Genomic DNA, 21,599 nt, shown 5'->3' on the forward strand with positions numbered 1-21,599 from the left:
TTCATCCATATTAAAGTATTTGTATCATGGAAAAAAAGTTACACTAAAAAGGCATTGATCATTCTGGAAATAATTTATGTCTCTGCTTATTAGGAAACGGAATGACAAGATAGAGTTATTAGTCGGTTGTATTGCTGAACTCTCAGAGCTAGAAGAGAATATGCTGCTCAGACATGGAGAAAATGATTTTAGTGTCATGTATTCAACACGGAAAAACTGTGCTCAGCTGTGGCTTGGTCCAGCTGCTTTCATTAATCATGGTAAGTCCACATCTAAATAAAAATTAGTTGCACTTGCAAGTACTTTTCACTGTATTTTTATTTACACTCTAATTAGAATGATCTAAAACAACATTAATCCTCTTTGAAAAGGAGTTAGCATTATTTACTCAATGCTTCTAGTTTTACTACTGTGCCTGTTTCAGTTAAGTTTTGTAATAGATGATAAAAGCAGTATGAAACCTTACTTTAGGCATCTGTAATTATTCATGTTTCAGGTCTTATCAACAGTTAATTGATTTTATCTTTTGGACCTTTTTCAGATTGCAGACCCAACTGTAAGGTAGGTGTGCAATGTTTTACATAATCAGAATTAGCTTTTTAAAATACAGTTACATTTTTTTAAAAGCTTTTTAAAATTAAAATAAATTTTAATTATTCATCCTCTATAGTTTGTGTCAACTGGCCGGGATACAGCGTGCGTGAAAGCTCTGCGAGATATTGAACCTGGGGAAGAAATTTCTTGCTATTATGGAGATGGATTTTTTGGAGAAAATAATGAATTTTGTGAATGCTACACATGTGAAAGGTAAAGTGGAATGTACAGTTTGTAATCCTAAGGCAACATGTAGCACCCCCTCAATTATAAATATTAATATTAATTGATAGTATTATTAATAATATTTGTTGACCATTCCATTAAGCCTGGACAGCTTACATCAAAGATCAATAAACATGTAAGAAAAGCTATTAAAAATATGGAAGAATAGGTCTAACTATAAAGGTTGTACAGAATCAGTCAGAACCAAAGGCAAATTGGAATAAAATAGTCTGAAGCACCTTGTGAAACACAAGGAAGGAAGGAGCCAAGCATATCTCCAGGGGAGAAGTACTGTTCCAAAGTATGGGGGCAGCCATGGAGAAGACCTGTCATCTTACCCACACCTCATGTAGCATACAGGGTGAGAGGACCCTTAACCCCACCTTTCTAGATGTTTGGACTGGATGGGCAGAGTAAATTCTGGCAAAGCAGTGCTTGAGTGCTCTATTGTATAGGGCTTTATAGATGATAACCAGTACTTCGAATTTGGCCCTATTAGTGCAGCGATGTCAATATTGATATTATTCTGCATTGATGGAATGGTCCCACCTGCAATCTGGCTGCTGCATCCTGTATCTACTGTGGCTTCTAGGTTATCTCCAAAAGGCAGCCCACATTAGAGTGTGCTGCATTTGTCCAGCAGAATGGTAATCAGGTTGTGAGTTACCATTGGCAAGGCATTCTGACAGATAAGATCCTAACTGGCAGATCAGCCAGAGCTAGGCAAAGACCTGGTTGGGCACAACTTCCACATTAAACTTCCTGTTTAAGGAGGAGCTATGAGCCTGAGAAGTACCAACAAGTCACAAACAGCCTCTCTCGGGGGGAATGCAAACCCAGGACCAATGTTTCCAGATTCCTCAGATGTTTATTGACAGACAGCATCCCCATCTTGCTAGGGTTTAATCTGGGTTTGTTTCACTCTATCCAGTCAGTACAGCCTCTAGGCACCAGTTGCACAGTTCCGTGGCATCACTAGTTCAGCCTAGAGTGGCAGTGTATAACTGGATGTCATCCACATATTGGTTAGGTCTCATACCAGACTGGTGGATGACTTGTCCCAGCACTTTCATATAAATGTTAAATGACATGGGGGACTGTCTTCTCCCAGTTGTTTCTACCCGTCCAATTCGATCTGGTAGATTGGGCATGCTACGGATCCCGTCAGCCAAAGAATGTCGATTGGCAAGGACTAGAAAGTGTGCCTTTTCAGCCATAGCGCCTGCCCTCTGGAATATTCTCCCTTCAGAGATCAGGATGTCCCCGATCCTGTTGGCCTTTTGTAAGGTCGTGAAGACCTAGTTAGGTGCCCGGGTCTGGGGCCCCGAGCATGGTAATGGTCCCGTTTCTTGGCTATATTAACATCTTACATTGGTTACTTGGCAGCCATGTATGTTTATTTTGTACTTTAACTGTTGTAATTGTTTAATTGTTTTATAGTTTGTTATTGTTGTAAGCTGCCCAGAGTCACTTGTTTTGATGGGCGGCTATAGAAATTGAATAAATTAATAAATAAATTGGACTGATTAAGAGCTCAAGTGTTTCCCCCTTGACTACCAGCTGGAACTGGTAGGAGGGAAACCTCCATAAAATGATGTCCTGAACTCCCAACCCTTACATCTAGTTCAGAGCAATACCATGACTGATGGTATTGAATGCTGCCAAGAGATTTCATAGGACCAAGCAGAGTGCAGTGCTCCCATTAAGGTCCCAACAGTAACCATGGGTTCAAAGATTATTGACATTAACATAATGAGAATAGGGGAAAGGGTCCAGTCCAGATGTGTCAGGGGATAGAGGAGAGAGGTGAGCTAGGCCTTTCATGAAAGTCATCACAATTTGAGTTAGAAGAAAGTGAAGTGCTACCCAATGAATGGAAATGGAGGAGCTACAAATTATACTTTTTTGAAAGCAAATCAAACCTTACTGTTTTGGTTGCAAAAGAAAGGCAAAATCATGAAGGATCTAACATAGATGGGATTAAACTGCTGTTTTTGAACAAATTCCTCAAAGGATTTCCATTTAGCTGCATAGATAGCCCTTGTGAAAGGCTTATTATGTATCAGATACATAATCTAGTCCAGGGAGGTTATGGAACTGAATCCTCCAAACTGTAGAGCTGAGGGAGGAATCATGGTCTGAATGAAATATTGACCATTGTCCTGATGGATAGAGAAGGATGGCTGGAGAAGTCGGGTAAGCTGTAGGAAAGTGGAGGTACTCACAGTGGGCAAGAGGGAGCAACAGGTTGAACCATAGCTGCCTAGGTCACAAAGGAGCATTAAAGTTGCACTTGGTTAAATTCCTACTCATCTTTGCCAAGTATCACATCAACTGAAAAAATGCGAAATGGGTCTGTTCCAAGAAGAAAGATGCTGAGCGTGTGCTTCAGTGCTTTGCGGATAGGCTTAGGGGTTAGCTGCTCATCTGGACATGGATACATTGATGATGGAATCAATACCTTGATGCAGGGTCAAACCGGAAGGAGGCGCTACCTTATTGTGAGGATTTTCCTTCCCCTCCATCTGATAGCAAACCGTTAATACAAGAAACAAACCTAAAGGCTTGATTAGATATGATTGATAAGATTAGAAAGAAAAGTTTGGGTGCAGCACAAGAATTCCAGTGAGTACTATTGCTTTCAGATAAAACCTCTTTATATACTGTATTCTGGCAGCAAAATCTTTTCTCACTTTCTAGTGTTCTTCTGATGGAGGTGGCTAGAAAGTGAGATAGAAGCTTGGTTATTCTGTAAAGGTGGGATAAACTGCATTGGCTCACAGTTTTGTGACTGACAGTATCCGTATCAGTCTGGGAAATAGTTCTCACACAAGTGGAAGTACCACACACTTACCTGAAAACAGATGAAGCAAAGAACGGAGATTACAGCCATTATATGTCCATACGTACAGTTGTAGAATGACACAGGTTCTATCTCTTGTCAAGAGATACTGTGTGCAGGGACTTGAAGCGTAGGCGTTATAGGAGCAAAGACTTGAGCTGTGTGGTGAGATAGTTCCACATGGGAATACGCAAGCAGGAGCTGGTTGTATAGATAAGGGAACAAAGTGATTCTCTAAAGGTGGAGGAATGTAACAACAAATTAAAAAAAAACTCTTGAGGCTGTGGAGGACCAAATGATAAGAGCTAAATTGGTAAATGGATCTATCTACTATACAGTAAAGAAAAGAGAAATGGTATCGTACTATAGAGAAGTCAAAGTATGCACCCTACAAATTGATAAATGCAAGCCACTTCTCTTCTGCAAGGCTGTATATATGCAGTACCAACGTTAATTGAGGCTCCTGAGAATGAAATGGTACTCCTTACATTTGGAAATCTGGCAATCTCTGGTTATGACATGAATGGACAGTAGTGGACAGAGTAGGGTTTCTGTTGTCATAAGAAGCTCCTGGTGCATCAGGTTGAAGCATCAGGTTGAAGAAAATATTTTCGCTTTAGCTTCCAATATCAGCCCAGTGGAGGAGAGTCAGGCATGGAAAGGCAGAGTGATGGAAGACTTGCGGGGGCATAGTTGTTGCTATTGATAACTGACTGCAGCATATTTCAGCAGTCTCAATCTTTCCAGTGCCTTACCTCTTGTGCCCTCGCCTCAGTCATTGCTAGTGTCCCAGCATAGCTTATCCCACTGCTCTGCCTGTCCCTCTAATCTTCCCAGTATGCCTTCCTCTCCACCCCCTGAGCTGGCACAGTGCATCTGTTCCATGCTGAGGGTCTCTGCTGTAACAAACAAGTTCCCAACTTGGCATATTCCACTGGCTTTCTGTTCCCTGATCTTCTTAGTGCCTTATCTCCTTTTCTTCCCACCCCTGCCTTTTTTTAGCCAGGACCAGTGGTGTGCTTGGCTTTTCCTCACCCTTTCCACTCTCCACCAGCAAACCACTTCTTTCCAGAACACCTGTACTTTGGTCTGTTCCTAGAACGTTATAGTTCTGTGCCATTCATACAGGGGCCACAATATCCATTCACCCATAGACCATAATATCCAGAAGTAAGCTTCGTAGGAGTACAGGTTGTCCTCACTTAACGACCACAGTTGGGACCAGCAGTTCCTAAGTGATACAGTCATTAAGCAAGATGTCATGTGACCAATTTTACTGCTGGCTTCTCCATTGACTCTGCTTGTCAGAAGCCAGCTGTGAAGCACACAAATGATGATCACGTGACCATGGGATGCTGAGACAGTTGTAAATACTCACCTGTTGCAAAGTGCCTGAATCTCGATCACATGACCGCAGGGACTCTGTGATGGTAGTAAGTGCAAGGACTGATCGTAAAGTTACTTTTTCAGCACCGTAGCAACTTCAAATGTAGATGGCTCCTCTACATCCAGGAAATTGTCATCTTTAGTTCTGGATGGCGCCACACTGCCCCATTCAGACCTGGTGCAGAACCTGGGGGTCCTCCTGGACTCGCAACTCCTGGTCGAAGAGCAGGTATAGTCATGGCCAGAAGGGCCTTTGCACAACTTCAGGTTGTGTGCCAGTTATGCCCTTTCCTGGAGCGAGATGCCCTCCGAACGGTCACTCATGCCCTGGTCATCTCCCATATAGATTATTGCAACACACTGTACATGGGGCTGTCCTTGAAGAGTATCCAGAAGCTTCAGCTGGTCTAGAATGCAGCCACGTGGGCAGTTATTGGTGCCTCAAGATCAGCACGTGTGAGACCAGTGCTGTGTGAGCTGCACTGGGTGCCAGTTTGCTTCTGGGTCCAATTCAAGGTGTGGTTATCACCTTTAAAGCCCTACATGGCATGGGGCAAGTTTACCTGAGGGACCGTCTCATCCCCATCACATCATCCCATCCCACCTGGTCATGCAGAGAGGGCATGCTATGGACCCTGTCGGCAAGGGAATTCCATCTGGCGGGGTCCAGGAGGCAACCCTTCTCTGCAGTGGCACCTGCCCTTTGGAACATTCTGCCCCCAGAGATGAGGCAGGTCCCTTTGCTCCCGGCCTTCTGGAAGAATTTGAAAACCTGGTTCTGCCACCTTGCTTGGGATGGGAAGGGCAGTAGTTCTTCCTGGGGATGGCTGGTGCCATAGAGCCCTCTCTATTGAATGAGAGCTTATCATCACATGGATTTTATATTTATCTATTTATAATCATGGTTTGTATTGTAATTTATGTTTTATGATTTTAATTGTTTATTTTATTGTAAACCATCCAGAGTCCCTCTTTTGGGGGAGATGGGCGGTGATAGAAATGCGAAATATAAACAAACAAACACACATAAATAAATAAATGGTCATTAAACAGGGCAGTTGTTAAGCAAGGGCTATCTGTAATGTATAATATGCTGAAAAAAAGCAGGCTTTAACAGCACCATTGAGCAAGAGATTGCTTAACTCACATCAAAAAGTTTCAGACAATTTTGAAGGGTCTCAAGAAACACAATGGGTTTTTAACTCATTACAAGGGTTAATTAATAAGGTACTTATACTCTGTCTCATATATAACCTTTCTCTACATAACCAACCTGTCTTCCTCTCCCTTTCCCCCCACCTCATTGCAGTTTAAATCCATCATCAATCTAACCACTTTTTTATTCTGATGGTGAGCTACAACTCATGCCTTTTAATAAAATATGTTAGTTGAAAAAGGTGCTACTAGACTCTTCATTTTTTTTATATCCAAAGGGTGCATGTTTTGGTGCAGGTATGGACCACCCAAAGCCAGATGGGCACATACATGTAACAGTTTCTGCACTGAATGTTTTACACATCTCTACTTTTTCTTACTTGCGTATACTTAAAAGTGGAAAGTGTTTTAAATAAGGTGCTATAATTTTTTTCATTGTGTTCAATCATGCACTTAGTTGTTTCTGGCATGCAGGTATGAGGATATTTTTAGATTAGATTGGTTTACCAAAATGTAACCAGCACAAATGATTCTTTCTTTGTGTGAATAAATGGTGTTCGACACTTAAGGAAGGATATAACCATTTAAAGATACTATTAATTTCAAACATGCATCATATTAATTTAATTGATCACTTGCATTTCTATCTTGACCATAAAGTTGCCAGGCAGCTATCTAGGTGATGGCCTGATTCATACCTGCTCAGCTTCAGCAAAATTACTTTATCTTACACCTTTGGACTAGGTATGTGTTCAATAAAAGACATAATGTGTCTTCAGGCCATGTCCTATGTGTATACAGCATCCTGAGGAAATAACCCATCAATATTTTCTATTGGACACATATCAGTTCTTCTAATTAATGTATTGTCATCAGATTTAAGGAAAATAATAGGTTCTCATTTTATGTTAAGCAAGTATTAACGAAATATAGTCTGTTAAATTGATGAAGGACATTTCACTTGATATATGGATTTTTAAGAAATTTTAAAGGAGTATCACATGTGCTTATTCCTTTATTTTTTAAATTAACTTCCCTAAAAGTGTAATAGCAGAATGTTAACAATATGAAAGAATATTTTCTTTAAATACCAATACAGACCCAGAATTCATACTATTTAATTAGCTACCCTTTTATTATTGCTGCGTGCTGTGTAATTGATATGTGCTATTCTTTTTTTTTTTCAGACGTGGAACTGGTGCTTTTAAATCAAGAGTGGGACTGCCTGCACCTACTCCTGTGATCAATAGCAAATATGGACTCAGAGAAACAGATAAACGTTTAAACAGGCTTAAGAAATTGGGTGATAGCAGTAAAAATTCTGACAGTCAATCTGTCAGCTCTAACACTGATGCAGATACCACTCAGGAAAAAGCTCATGCAAGTAAGCAAGTGGCAAGAATATTTTGGAATGTATTTTATGAAGCATTCTTAACAGCTATCTTAAAAGAAGTTGCCCTTTTCATTTGACCTTTTTTTCATTCAAGATTGACGTAGATTCTTCACAGATTTTCTAAAGGGGAAATAAATATTGTAGGCTCTATGGTGGCAAAGAATTCTTAGAATAGTGAGTTCTGGGATTTAACCAATAGCTTGGAAACTAATGAAATAACTAGTGGTTTTAGTTTTTTGTTATCTTTTTTGTATTTATTATATTTTTGTATAAAGAAAACAAAAGGAACAAAAATCACAAAAGTGAACATGAGGAAAAAGGAAAGAGCGAAAATATTTATCAGTTATGTTATTTACCTCTGCATCAATCCAGTATTTTAGTGTTTCAGATACTAAAAAATAGTAAAAGCAACAATAATAATAATGCATTATTACAATAAACAATCACAAACTGAAGATTCCATTAATAAATGACTGATCGAGGCATCAATGGCTTCACAATTAATTCTTGAAGAGCCAGGTTTTTATCAACTTTCAGAAAACCGTAAGAGTAGAAGCTGTCCTTTCCTCGGGGGTAAATTGTTCCATAGAAGGTGAGCTTCCTCAGAGAATACCTCACTTGGTACATGGGAACCCTCAGTGCTCCCTGGTTGTCTGGGTTGGGCAAGCAGCAACTATCTGGGAAATGCAGTCTCTTAGATATCCAGGTGACCACAAGGTGACCAGCACCTTAAATTGCGCTTGGAAACGTGTGACCAGTGCAGTCCCTGCAAGAAAGGTATAATGTGATAGGATCATAGCTGCCCAGCAAACACTGAATTCTGGACCAACTAAAATTTACAGGTGATCTTCAGGGGCAGCCCATTCACAGCAAATTGCAATAATTTAACCATAATATAACAAGGAATGATTGACTGTCCTTGAGGTTGCGAGCACAACTCCCATCAAAATCAGGTTTGGTTCAATCCTGGAATCAGGTTTTTAAATTAAAATTAACAGCTATCCACCTTGCTTGTGTTCAGTCTCAGCCTTTTTTTCCCCACCCAGACTTTGTACAAGGTCAGAACTTCCACTGCATCTCCCATTGTGCCCAGAGCAGAGCTGTACAGCTGAGTATCATCAGCATATTGAGTATACATCCCTCTGAATTGACAAATAACCTCTCCCAGTAGTTTCATATAGATATTAAATAGCCTAGGGGAAGGGCTAGGGACTGAGCCCCAGGGCATTCCATAATGGAGTGCGTGTAGACCATCCTTTCCCCTCTTATCACCACTGATTGGGCCTGCCCATTCAGGAAGGAGTGGAAGCACCTGGGAACTCAGAAAGGTGGCTGGAGATTGGAGGTTAGTTATCTAGTTCCATTGAATCCAGGTTGGACTTTTTAAGGAATGGGCAGACCAGGGCCCCTTTCAAGGCTTTAGCACTCTCCCCTTCCTTCAAGAAAGTGTTGACTAAGGCTTGGATCCAATTCCCAATTTGTTCTCTGGCTATTTTACAAGCCATGTGGGATAGGAGTCCATTTCACAGTGTAGAGAGACAGGTAGATGGTCTTGAATCAGATATTCAGAAATCGTTATGTAAATAAAGAGAACAGAAGCATTAATTAAGTCCTGCAAAGGGAGATAGTATTAGGAAGAAACTTAGGATGACTCCTCTCTGATTCACTGGGTATAAGAGGGTGGAGAGTAGAAGCACCATCAAACTTGCAAGACTCTGTTATTATAGCCTATCTCAATAAAGTATAGTTCTGGTCTTCTTGTAGAGTATGTTTCCTGATCTGGTTTACTTTGAAGGATAGACACACAAGTAACAGAACTAAGAGAATTCTTTCACTTCCTCAAGATCCACAGACTTAAAAGCTGTCACATAATATTGCAGGACATTACCTCTGTCATCTCAGTAGATTCCTTCTCTCAGGCCTCCAACTCAAATAATTTTATCCATGAAATGCTCTGTCAGACAATCATAATTCATACTGGTTTGTTCTATAGGGTTTGGGACACCCTAAATAGTTCAGCTGGCTGACATTCTGCAGGATCACTAAGACAGAAGTAACTGCACTTTGCTGTCCTGATCACCAAGAACAGGTTGAATTTGAGCCTGTATCTATGCCCAGTCATACTCATTTGCTGCCACATAGATAAACTTATTTGTCTCAATTTTAAACATACTATTAAATATTGTTCAAATTGGGATAATATTGATTGGTCTTTCTATTACACTGATAGAGAACAACTTTATAAACAGAAAGTGATCCATTTCATTAATCCAACCTTGTAACTCTGGAGTCACAGTCTCTTTTCAGCATTAAAGAGTAACAGTTTTTGCTGCTTCCTGTGCTTGATAAATCTGTGATTCTTCATTTAGTGGTAAATTCCAAATTTTGGTATATAATTCCAAGTACATTCACATTTTTAAACAGTATTATCCTTGTAACATTATGTTAAAAATATAGATATTAAACCAAAATGTGATAGTAAGTCAAGCATAAATAAGTAGCTTCCATTCACTTTATACTTCCATAATAATGATGACGGCTAATGCTTTTATACACACACACACACAGATATGCACAGACTGTATATATACACTGTATGTATATACAGTATATAATTATATATAATTAGAATTTTTCAATACAGTAAAAATATACAAAAAGAAAGGAAGAGAAAAAGGAAAGGAATGAAAAAAGAAAACATACAATAATGCCTTCCACCCTTTTTATCAAGTAATTATCTTATTTTTTCCCTCCTCTTCATCCTTTTTTTAATCCCCAAATCCAGAAAACATTAAATCAGTCTTTTCTTCTTTCAGCAAAAAGTCCATATAAGGTTTCCAGTCTTTCAAAAAAGTCTTTGTTGTTTTTCCCCTGACCAGACTGCTCAGCTTTTCCATTTCTGCAAGTTCAGTTAATTTTATAATCAGATCTTCCACTGTAGGTATTTCATACCTTTTCCTCTTTTTGCATACAATAATCTTGCCATACTTGCCATATACAGGGCAATGTTAATTTCCCATATTTCTTTTTTAATTCCACATCCATAAAATCCAATAGGAATAATTCTGAGTTCATCGTGGTACGATGGGAGTTCTGAAGGCCACGTGTTTCTGGAAAAAGGCGTGGTTAATTAACTGCATATATTGGTGTAGCGCTGGTATAGTCAGTAGTAGGTATCCATACACAGTGCATCCCTTTGAGTGTCGAAATTACAAATGTCACTTAGAATAGTGAATAAGGAATTCAGAAGTTGTCCTTTGGTAAATTGAGTAGAGATTTTAAACCCGTTATTAATCAAGTTATTTTAATGGCAGGCTTTATTTTTTTATGCAGAGTGTATCCCTACAATAGGAGCAGAAACCTTTTTTTTATGCAGCTGTACAATAAGCAAAAACGTTATTTCTGTACTTACGAAATGATACTACTGTTGGTAACAATTCGAAGGAAGAACGAACTTCTTTAATATTTATCTTGTTTAATCCTGCAGCTACCCGCAAATCTTCAATTGGTGTAAAAAAGAACAAGAATAGAACATTAACCAGGCAGTCTATTTCAAGAATTCCAACTTCATCCAACTCTACCTCATCCAGACTAACTCATTTAAATAATTCCAGGGTACCAAAGAGACTGAAAAAGCCTGCAAAGCCTTTACTCTCAAAGATAAAGTTGCAAAATCAGTGCAAAAGGCCAGAACAAAAAAATGCATCTAGGAAACTCGAAACGGGAAACTTGGTTCTTAAAGAACCCAAAATAGTTCTGTATAAAAACTTGCCCATTAAGAAGGAAAAAGAAACAGAGGGACCAGTGAAAGTTGCAGTATCTAGTGGCTGCTTAACAAGGCATGCAGCACGAGAATATAAATTAAATTCAATGAAAGGTGCTCATGAACCTGGGGAAATATCACCCTGTACATACATAACACGGAGGTCAGTGAGAACACGAATGAATCTGACAGAGACCTCTGACTTAAAGCTTGAACCAAATATGCTGAACAGCTATAAAAACAGTTTGACGGGCATGCGAGCCAATAGCTTGGAACAGCAGTCTCATGTGATCCTTGAGAGTGAGCAAGCTCTCATGGCATCACAGAAGGGGGAGGGGAGGTGTCAGAAGAGTGAAAGAGTTGTGGCCAAAAAGAAATCTCGACAAGGGAGACTGGTGAAGCCATCTGCAAAAATGGAGGAAACGGATCTTGCACATACATTGACTGGCAAAGACAAATTGCCAGATTTGATCAGTTCACATTCTGACCTAGGAGAGATGAACAGTGTAATGGATTCAGCCATTGGGTATAAAGACTGTATTCCTGCATCTGGTGGCTGCTCCATTGTAACCTCTGACACTTTCAAAGTCAAAGAGCGTTTTAGAACTGCAAAAAGTAAAAAGAAAAGGCGAATCACAAGGTATGATGCACAACTTATTCTTGAAAACAGCTCTGGGATTCCCAAACTTACTCTGCGAAGGCGGCATGACAGCAACAGCAAGACTAATGACCAAGAAAATGATGGAATGAATTCTTCAAAAATAAGCATCAAACTAAGTAAAGACCATGAGAAAGATAATAATTTATATGTAGCAAAGCTTAATAATGGGTTTAACTCAGGATCAAGTAGTAGTTCAACAAAATTAAAAATACAGCTAAAACGAGAAGAAGAAAATAGGGGAGCGTACTCTGATGACCTGCATGAGAACGGAGTGTGTTGTAGTGATCCCCTTTCACTGCTAGAGTCACGGATGGAAGTGGATGATTATAGTCAATATGAAGAAGAAACTATTGATGATTCTTCATCTGCAGAAGAGGAGGAGGAGGAGGAATATGAGGATGATTTTGAGGATGATTTTATTCCTCTGCCTCCAGCTAAGCGTTTAAGGCTTATAGTTGGCAAGGATTCAATAGACATTGACATTTCTTCCAGGAGGAGAGAAGATCAGTCTTTAAGGCTCAATGCATAAGCTTACAGGTCTTAAACTGAGTATGTCCATTTTTTAAAACAAAATTCCAGACAATTATTCTTCAACTGATGAACTTTCTCAAAATGTTAGTGGAAGCACTTCTTTATTGTTTGTTCACTTATATCAACATAATATTGTAGAAAGTGTACAGCATACTGACTCCTTAAGTCAAGTTGTGCAGATTTTTATTGTACTTTTTAATAGCCTTCTTATGTGCAATTCTGAGTTAGAGAAAAATGCTCTATTGTAAAATAAAGGCTCAAGCATAATTACAAAAATGCCATCAGATTTTTCCATGAAGGATAATTAAATCACAATAATGTGGCTAAACAATTTTTAATCTGTGAGAGCATTATTTTGCTCTTACATCTGACTAAATAATCTAAAAGAAATCATAGTAGCGGCCTATTAAGGTTTTCTAGTATGTTAATATCACCAGCAATGAATACAGCTTTTCAGTTTATTTGCTAGATGTTTTCCCCCTTGAAGTTTGTCAGTTTTAACACTGTATGCTGTCCCCAGACGTACTGTTTGTGGCCTTTGTTATAGTAGCAAACAGTTGGTTTGAAGTCAAATTGATTTCTTAAAAAAAGGTGTTGACAGTTTGCTGACTTTTAGTACATTATATGTACAAGAGTAGCAGTATGCAGAATACAAGTTTGGATGGTGTATTTATTTCTTGTTATGTAAATTAAAACACCTTGTATTTAACACTTTTTCAATACTTTTAGATAAAATTGTTCTTTGCAAGAATGATTGGTGCTTATTTTTTCAAGAACTTGCTGTGAAACAATGTGATTACAACAGGCAACATTTATCCAATTAATTGCAGCCATTCTAATTGGATCCTCATAGTTTTCTGTTGCACTTGTAAAAAAAATGCTACGAGGAATTTAAAGAAACCTATTCACTTTAACTTATGATAGTTTTATGAAATTTAAAAGAAAAGCCTAAGTCACAGCTTTTGTTCTGTGGTAATCTATAAAATGTTTGTCTTTTGAGATCCGGTGTAAAAGACTGAAAAAGAAAATGTACATGTTGTAAATATTTGTGTGTTGTGCAAAATTTTGTCATAAAAATTGATAACTTACCAGAAGGGTTTTTAAGTTTAGAAATACATTAATGCCAATAAATAGGAAATTATAAACATAGTTTTAAGCTCTGACCAGTGGACTTTTTTTTTGTTCTTGGGCTTGTTTAGCTCATATCCTGAGATTATAAGAATTTGTATACATTTTTAAAAAAAAGAACTTCCTGTTTTTTAGAGCTAGAATGAGAAATAACATAACCAAAGCTGTAAAATTAACCATTTATTTAAACTTAATCTCAGAATGTTTATTTAGGTATGTAATCAGAGCTATTTATCATTGCGGTTCTGTGTGTAGAATTTTGCACAGAATCATCAGATAGGATACCAAATTCCACAGAACATTCATCTTGCTGTTGCTAAGTTTCCAAACCACATAACATACTGGATATATATTTATATGCAATTTTCCCAATCTACTGATTTTGGAGTAGCACAAATAACACAAACTGGGCTCTTTGTTGAATAGGGAAGTTCTTGTGCAATGGAAAATTATTCTCATTAAGCCTCCTGTAACCACATGCAATTGCTGAGTTTCTGAGCATTGTTATCTTCTCTTCCAGTTGTACTATTTTTCCTCTACAGTTGTAATTCTCATTATTGCAAGTTTTATCAATATCATTAGTTGCCAGGAAAAAAAAATCTAGTGTGGACAAAAAAATCAGACCAAAGGGATTATCAATTTTGCAAACAATAAATACATTCATATATTGTTTGGGTGGAATTTGGGTGTAGTAAAAACAGGTTTTTAATTTGTGGTTGAATCTTTTTGTTACCTTAACAGTTTGTAACTACCTTATAATTGTGCTTATGCTGTCAAGAAGAACCCACAGTAACGTGGGGCAAAGCTGTATCAATGGGTTTCCCTGCATGATATAAGACTTCTAATGTTACTCTAGCACAACCTACCACAATGTGCTATCCTCCCATTAAGATGAGATTTTAATCCCCAGAATGATCAGCATCTGGAGGACAACTGGTTGGGAAATGATGCCAGATGCTGCACTGCTGTGGTTCAAAAGAGTTGCACTGCTATAGTTTATGCATTGCTCTGGTTGCATTAAGAATCAGCCTGTTTGCTTGGAGGTAAATGTAGAGTGAATAGTAATTCATTGTAGAGTGCATTTGGAAACATGGACAAGTGCACATCTTGAAGAATTTGTCCAAGCTTTATCAGCAGAACTATTGAAGTAATTTGTTGTCTAGAGTAGAGGAGCTGCATCTGAGAGCACCCTCTTCTCTCATGATACAGGTGATCCTTGCTTAACGACCGGCTTGCAATTACAACATCACAGCGTCCCATGGTCACATAATCACCATTTGCGACCTTCACTGCTGGCTTCTCACAAGCAAAGTCAATGGGGAAGCTGGCAGGAGGTTGCAAATGGTGACCACGTGACATCACACTTAATGATGGTGCAGGATTTGCTTAACAATGGCAACTGGAAGTGTCAGAACTGCCATCACTAAGTGACGTGGTCACGTGACATCGCGCTCTACGACCATGTTGCTTAGCGATGAAAATTCCAATCTCAATTGCCATCCTTAACTGAAGACTACCTGTACAAACATCAAATGAGCATTATCTTTTTTTTTTCTAAATAGAGAACAACTCTTGACCATGTTCATAAACTTACAGTTTAGGCACAAGTCTACCTACTGTTCAAAGTTATCCTAGAATTAGTATGAGACAAACCCCATGCTAGCGAAGCTAGAAGAGAATGCATTTTATGCAAAACCTACAATTTCTTATAGCAAGCTCTAAAATTTGCCCTGAAAAATGGGATTTTTCTCACATGAATTAGACATACTTAGGCCTAAATTGCTGAAGTTTTTGTTCAAGCTTTGTTTTGTGCCTTCAAGTCAGTCTTAATCCCTGGCGACTGCCGGTACAAGTCCCTGCAGTATTCTTGGCAAGATTTTCAGAAGAGGTTTGCCCTTGCCTCCTTCCTAGGGCTGAGAGAGAGGGACTAGCCCAAGATCACCCAGCTGGCTTTCGTATCTAAGGCAGGACTAGAACTCACAGCCTCCCAGTTTCTAGCCTGACACCTTAACCAGTAGACCAAACTGGCTCGCTCAAGCTTTGTACATTTCCAACATTTCAGATTTCATTCAAGTTATAGTAAAGTCAGGACTGTGGAATTGAAATGGCTTTTTTTTTCCTCCACCCCTCTTGCAACTTACACTATTTGTCCCAAGGATGTTACTATCTATTTAATGAAGGATAACTGTCGATGATGATGATAAAATAATTTTCTTCAGCTTTTGTGGGAAGCTCTAATCCTTGCTCTGAGCTGTATCCAGGATATGAACTAGAATTCTCTAAATGTGTAACAAGAGAGTACATTCGGTAATCGGTATTCCCTGCCAAAATTGATTTGAAATAAATGGAACAAATGGGGGAATTCAAAATTTAAATTTATTGAAATATTGAGTTGTCCATGAACAAATCTTACGTGCTTTAATGCACTACGTGACTGTGCTTATCTTTGTGAACATTCCCTTTTGTTTTAAAATGTGAAGTGTGTTATGCCTGTATAGCTAAACACTGGCTCACTGTTTTTGGCATGAAACTGCATACTGAGTATTATGAAAATAATCCTGCCAAGTGTGGTATTGCTGGTGAAGGTCATAATCTTCCTTGTCAATCTGAAAGAGCCTGAATGCCAGTTAAAAGCTAATTAGGAGAAAATAGTGTCATTTTTTATTTGAAACATGGTGATGTATGCTACAGAATCCATGATGTGAGCCAACAAAAAAGGCACGTACTGCATATACTCTTAATTTTCTTTTGTTTTTCATCAGTCACTTCTTTTTAAAATGTGGAACAGTACAGCTGCATTAAAACAGGGCAAAGAACAATTTTTTAAAAATGGAAATGCCAGGACTTCTGTTTTAAAAAAGTCTTTTTCTGGCGTGGCTTGGATTTCAGTGTATAATGTGAGCAGTCCAATTCAGCTGTGACAAATCAGGATTATTACATGCAGGAATCTACGCTTGTATAGTATTCCTTGCTCTTGTATATATTTTATTTATCATATTTTTATCACTGCCCAGCTCCCCCACAAGGAGGGACCCTGGGTGGTGATAAAAACATAAGGTGAAAACATTTAAGACTGGACTTGGTTAGTACTTGGATGATATCAGCAGGAAATCTCAGAGCTATAGATGACAACAAAATCCTTAATTAACTACTCCATTAAGAAAATTGTAGCCGTCTGGCCCATATATACATATTGATGTGGCACATTAATGGCCTGAAAGTTACAAAAATAGTTATGTGTGGTGCTATTTTTAAAGTGCTACATAATACATTTGGAACTCGCAACTTGAGCTACTTAAATAATACATACTGAAATTGTTGTTGCATGTTCTGTGTATCCTATCAATATGTAAACCCAAACAGTAAGGTGATTGGTCCATCTAGGTCTCAAGAACCTGGGATCTTTGTCATGCAATGGTTGTGATCTACACTGAGTTATAGTCATGGTAATTAAGATACTGGTGAGATGGGTTGAAACCCAAATCCTACAGAGATACGATATGTTTAGCCTGGAGATTTTGTGGACTATGTCCATATCTATCCTTAAATAAATTAAGGACTGTCATGTTGGAGATAGTGAAGATGTTAGCCCTGTAAGGTAGTCCAGACAAGAAGCACAACCAGGAGTACTAGCTCTATCTTTATTGTAAGGTTACATTAACAATCTTGCAAGACTGAAAGTGTTTCTCCCCTCCTTTCCTTTTACTCTCTGGAAAACTTGGGAGGGTCCCTTCTGGAATGTTTCCCACACCCACCCTCCTGTGAGCTGAGATACCTTTTACAGGCTGGTTGTCCAGTTTGCTGCTCTCCCTCCTGTCTCCCAAGGTCATTCCCATATACCATTACAGACGATGGTTGCTATTCTCCTGAAGGTCTAGATGTGAAACTACAGGGAGGAAAATTATGACTAAATGTAGAGAAATACATGAAAAGATATTTATCTTTTGGATGAAAGCAGATTGCATTAAGTATCACAAATAAATCTATGTTTTAAATTCCCCCATAAACTTGTTTCATACATAATTATAATAGCATGAATATTAACAGTGTAGTACTAGGGTCAGTACTAGCACTATCAAATAGTGAAAGAACAAATCATTTGACAACCATATCAAAAATCCTGTTGGCATGATTGTGGCTTTACCATTTGACCTTACGGTATTTTGTAGACACCCCTGAAGAGCCTTCCAGATAAAGAAAACCTACAGAACCTACATAAACTTACAAATCTTTGAAATTATGTTAGTAAATATCATATTCTAGAATTAAAAATAACAGTTGTAAACCTTTAAAAGGATGTAGAAGCAACGTGAACCATGTGAATAACAGTAGAAAACCCGCATTTCTGTGAAGTAGATGCATATGGACAATTAGCCACAAGCCTCCCCCAGTCCTTTCACTGTACTCAGAGATCCTCCCGGAAATCAACATTTTGTTGCAAAGTTTTATAAACAAGAAGGACCTGCAAATCAAAAGCATTAATTAACAAACAGTAAAATATGAATAAATATTAGATAATAACTGAAGATGTTTAAGTTACTTGTCCAGATAACATTTGGGGGCAAGATAAAATCTATTTCAAAAAGAGAGTGATCTTTCCAAGGAGTGGAAAAATTATTGGTTTTGACCCATACTTTTGAGCAGCTTTCCACCAGCCTGCTCCAACTCTTTGAATTTATTTTCAAAAACCAGCCAAAGCCCTTTGAGGTTGTGTCCTGCTCTGAACTAGCTCCTAGTAAATCAAGCTAAATGTAAATACAAAACTATTAAAAGCAGTGCCACTACACCCAAGTGTACCTTCATGTGTATAAGGAAGTCTGTGTTAGAGGATACCAGATTCAGATTACATTTGTGTGTGAAAAAAAATAGGATTAAGAAATAGTAACGTAGTGGTTTCGTTGTCCTGTAGATGGAGCTAGTGCTCTATAGCTGTAACCTATTTCTCAACATAGCTTACAAACGACCAATTTTTTGATTATTAAAAAGCCAGGTTAACTGTGCTTAATTTCTGGAGCTAAATAGAACCTGGCAAAGTTCAAATTTGACGGGTGGGAGGAGGGGGAGATAACCTAACTTCTCCTGAGAATCCGCCACTTCCTGTATTTGTGAAGCAAGCCACAACCTGTAGAAGCATGCTGAAGATGAAAAATTATTCCTTCCTTTGTTTTTACATGAAATATCTTGGACTTTGAAATGGACTTGAAGAATATTTTTTAAATATTTGTATCCCACATTCTAGAATAATTGTATTTGCAAGAACAACAGAACAAGTAACAGAATAATGATGGCTATTCAGGCATGGATGATTTCCCTCCCCTGCCTTGGATCCCGCAGCACATCATATGCACGTACTTAAATATCTAGTAGTTTATGAATAGGAAAGTATATTTTTCTTGTGGCAGGAAGTGATTTCAGGGGAAATGTGGATGAAAAATTAATCTGAGGGAAGTTTAAGCAAGGGAAAATGAGAAGAATTGAATCACGGGGCCTTTCTGGTGTCCAATTTAAATAATAAGATCTCTAATCTCTATTATGACTTACAGTAAACAAAATAATTCTGGTTCCGATGAAGAGAATTTATTTTTTATATATATATAATTAGTTCCAAAATCTTATAGTAAAAGTTTCAATATTCCAAATTTGTCTGGATCCTTAATTCATTTATAACTTTAATCTTACTTAGCTTTTTGAAATTAATTTCAAATTCTTTTAAGTTCTTAAACTTATAGTTAATTTTTCTTTTATTCAGAAATGAAGATACTCAACAGGTGGCTTTTCAAACTTGTCATTCTGAAGATCTCTAATAGCTTTAAGATAGATAAGCAATTTCTGAAAGTGACTAGAAGCAAGGCTAGCCAACTTAGTGTCCTTTTATGTCCATATATTGGGAGCTTGATGAATAATCCCTTCATCTCCCAGCACTCAAACCCATAGGAGGCAGCTATCCTGCAGTCTCCTTGTGAGGAGCAGCCGTCCAGAGCACACGTGGGCAATCTCCCATCCTCTCCCATCCAATCCATCTTCTCTGGAGAGGTTCCAAAGAACCAATCTACTCACCAGTTCTTCAGCCTTTGCCACGGTTGTCATCTCTGCTCTCCATGAAGACATGTTTAGCTTGTCATTCCTCTACTGGAAGGAGTTCTTCTTCTGTGAAGACAAAATACTTCATTGATGTACATGTTGTGGGAGCCATTGAATAGACTGTTTTTAATACATTTTACATAGAGCTGGTCTTGAAGAGAATTGAGAAAGATCACCTGAGTCAAAATATGGTGGCACATTTTGTGTGTTGGAGGAGAGGAATCTAGTGGTAGCAGTACAAATGCTTTTGGGGATAGGAAGCGTGAGAACCTTTCCTTCCTTCCTCCTTCCCTCCCTCTCTCCCTTCCTGTTTTAAGAAGTATACATTCTCTACCAGTTGCTAATTTAAGAGCAGTAAAATTACTCTTAATGTTGGGAACTGTACTCAGAAGCTGCTTTATCAGGGAAATTTATAAGATCTATTCACTGTGATATTCTTTAGCTGATACTGTGAGGTTTGAGACTGCTTCTGACCCAGAAAACAAAACTTATCTTGAGTCAGAAGGGGAAATCGAAACTTATCAGGAAGGATTTGGAGAAATAAAAACCAGAAGTGACTCAGCAGAGTGGGGGAAACTAGAAGTGCTGATTGGACAAACTTCAGAGGGAGATTTAAATCCTCCAATCAGCGCAAGAGAGAAGTGCGCAAATCAAAAGGCAGCCTGATTGGCTGCAGGTGAGAAAAGGTGCAGAAAGGATCGTTTTAAAAGGCAGGTGTGCCAAGAGCAAGCTGCCAGAGAAAACCAATCCTTCAAGCTCACAGCACTTGCGGAAGAGTCCTTGCACCAGTCGGAAGCCTTGCCTGTAGCCAGTGTGGAACCAGAGCCAGCTCCTTCTGTCGTTGCAGACCTGCTCCCTGCACACATTGCTCCAGTCGAGCCTCTCCTTGCCACCCCTCTCAAGCACAGCCTCGCATCCAGTTCCAAGCCTCATGTTGTTCCAGAGCAATTCAGTCTCGCCTCCAGTTCCAAGCCTCGTTGTGATGCTCCAGCCCAGTCCAGCCTTGTCTCCAGATCCGAGCCTTGCCTAGATGCCCCTGCCCAGTCCAGCCTTGTCCCCAGATCTGAGCCTTGCCTAGATGCTCCTGCCCAGTCCAGCCTTGTCTCCAGTTCCGAGCCTTGCCTAGACGCTCCTGCCCAGTCCAGCCTTGTCTCCAGATCCAAGCCTTGCCTAGATGCTCCTGCCCAGTCCAGCCTTGTCTCCAGATCCGAGACCTGCCTAGACGCTCCTGCCCAGTCCAGCCTTGTCTCCAGATCCGAGACCTGCCTAGACGCTCCTGCCCAGTCCAGCCTTGTCTCCAGATCCGAGCCTTGCCTAGACGCCCCTGCCCAGTCCAGCCTTGTCTCCAGATCCGAGCCTTGCCTAGACGCCCCTGCCCAGTCCAGCCTTGTCTCCAGATCCGAGACCTGCCTAGACACCCCTGCCCAGTCCAGCCTTGTCTCCAGATCCGAGACCTGCCTAGACACTCCTGCCCAGTCCAGCCTTGTCTCCAGATCCGAGACCTGCCTAGATGCTCCAGCCCAGTCCAGCCTTGTCTCCAGATCCTTGCCTAGATGCTCCAGCCCAGTCCAGCCCAGTCCAGCCTTGTCTCCAGATCCTTGCCTAGACGTTCCAGCTGTAATGATTGCCTATTCTGACATCCTCAGTCTCACAAGGGGATTCTTTATGAAAACTGATTTATTGACAGAATAGTATGCAAATACGAAGAAAGCTGAGAATGAGCAAAAGCGTGCCAAATACAAACTAAAAACCCTCGCTTCAAAACCAGCCCCGCCCTTCCTCCCTCCTAGCAACCACCCCCTCCCCGGTGTTAGCAACCGTTACCCACATCGGCCTGAGA

The 21,599-nt window shown here is 39.3% G+C and overlaps 1 protein-coding gene and 1 long non-coding RNA gene across 4 annotated transcripts in view; one reads left to right on the forward strand and one right to left on the reverse strand.

Annotated features, from left to right (window-relative positions):
• The window catches only part of KMT5B (lysine methyltransferase 5B), a 46,761-nt gene extending 33,166 nt beyond the window's left edge, over positions 1-13,595 (forward strand). For all 3 annotated transcript variants that reach the window (XM_063289260.1, XM_063289261.1, XM_063289262.1), the window contains 5 exons: positions 94-260; positions 542-561; positions 671-807; positions 7,390-7,586; positions 11,083-13,595. In XM_063289260.1, the coding sequence (XP_063145330.1) occupies positions 94-260; positions 542-561; positions 671-807; positions 7,390-7,586; positions 11,083-12,548 (1,987 nt within the window). In that variant the 3' untranslated portion in view covers positions 12,549-13,595. The remainder of the gene's footprint in view (positions 1-93; positions 261-541; positions 562-670; positions 808-7,389; positions 7,587-11,082) is intronic.
• Positions 13,596-13,845: 250 nt separating this feature from the next.
• LOC134487454 (uncharacterized) lies at positions 13,846-15,552 on the reverse strand. Its single transcript, XR_010066853.1, has 2 exons — positions 15,036-15,552; positions 13,846-14,664 (listed from the first exon to the last, which is right to left on the reverse strand). It is a non-coding gene; the product is annotated as an uncharacterized LOC134487454 (long non-coding RNA).
• Positions 15,553-21,599: the final 6,047 nt, after the last annotated feature.

Source organism: Candoia aspera, chromosome 1, assembly GCF_035149785.1.
Source record: "Candoia aspera isolate rCanAsp1 chromosome 1, rCanAsp1.hap2, whole genome shotgun sequence".
Taxonomy (NCBI): domain Eukaryota; kingdom Metazoa; phylum Chordata; class Lepidosauria; order Squamata; family Boidae; genus Candoia; species Candoia aspera.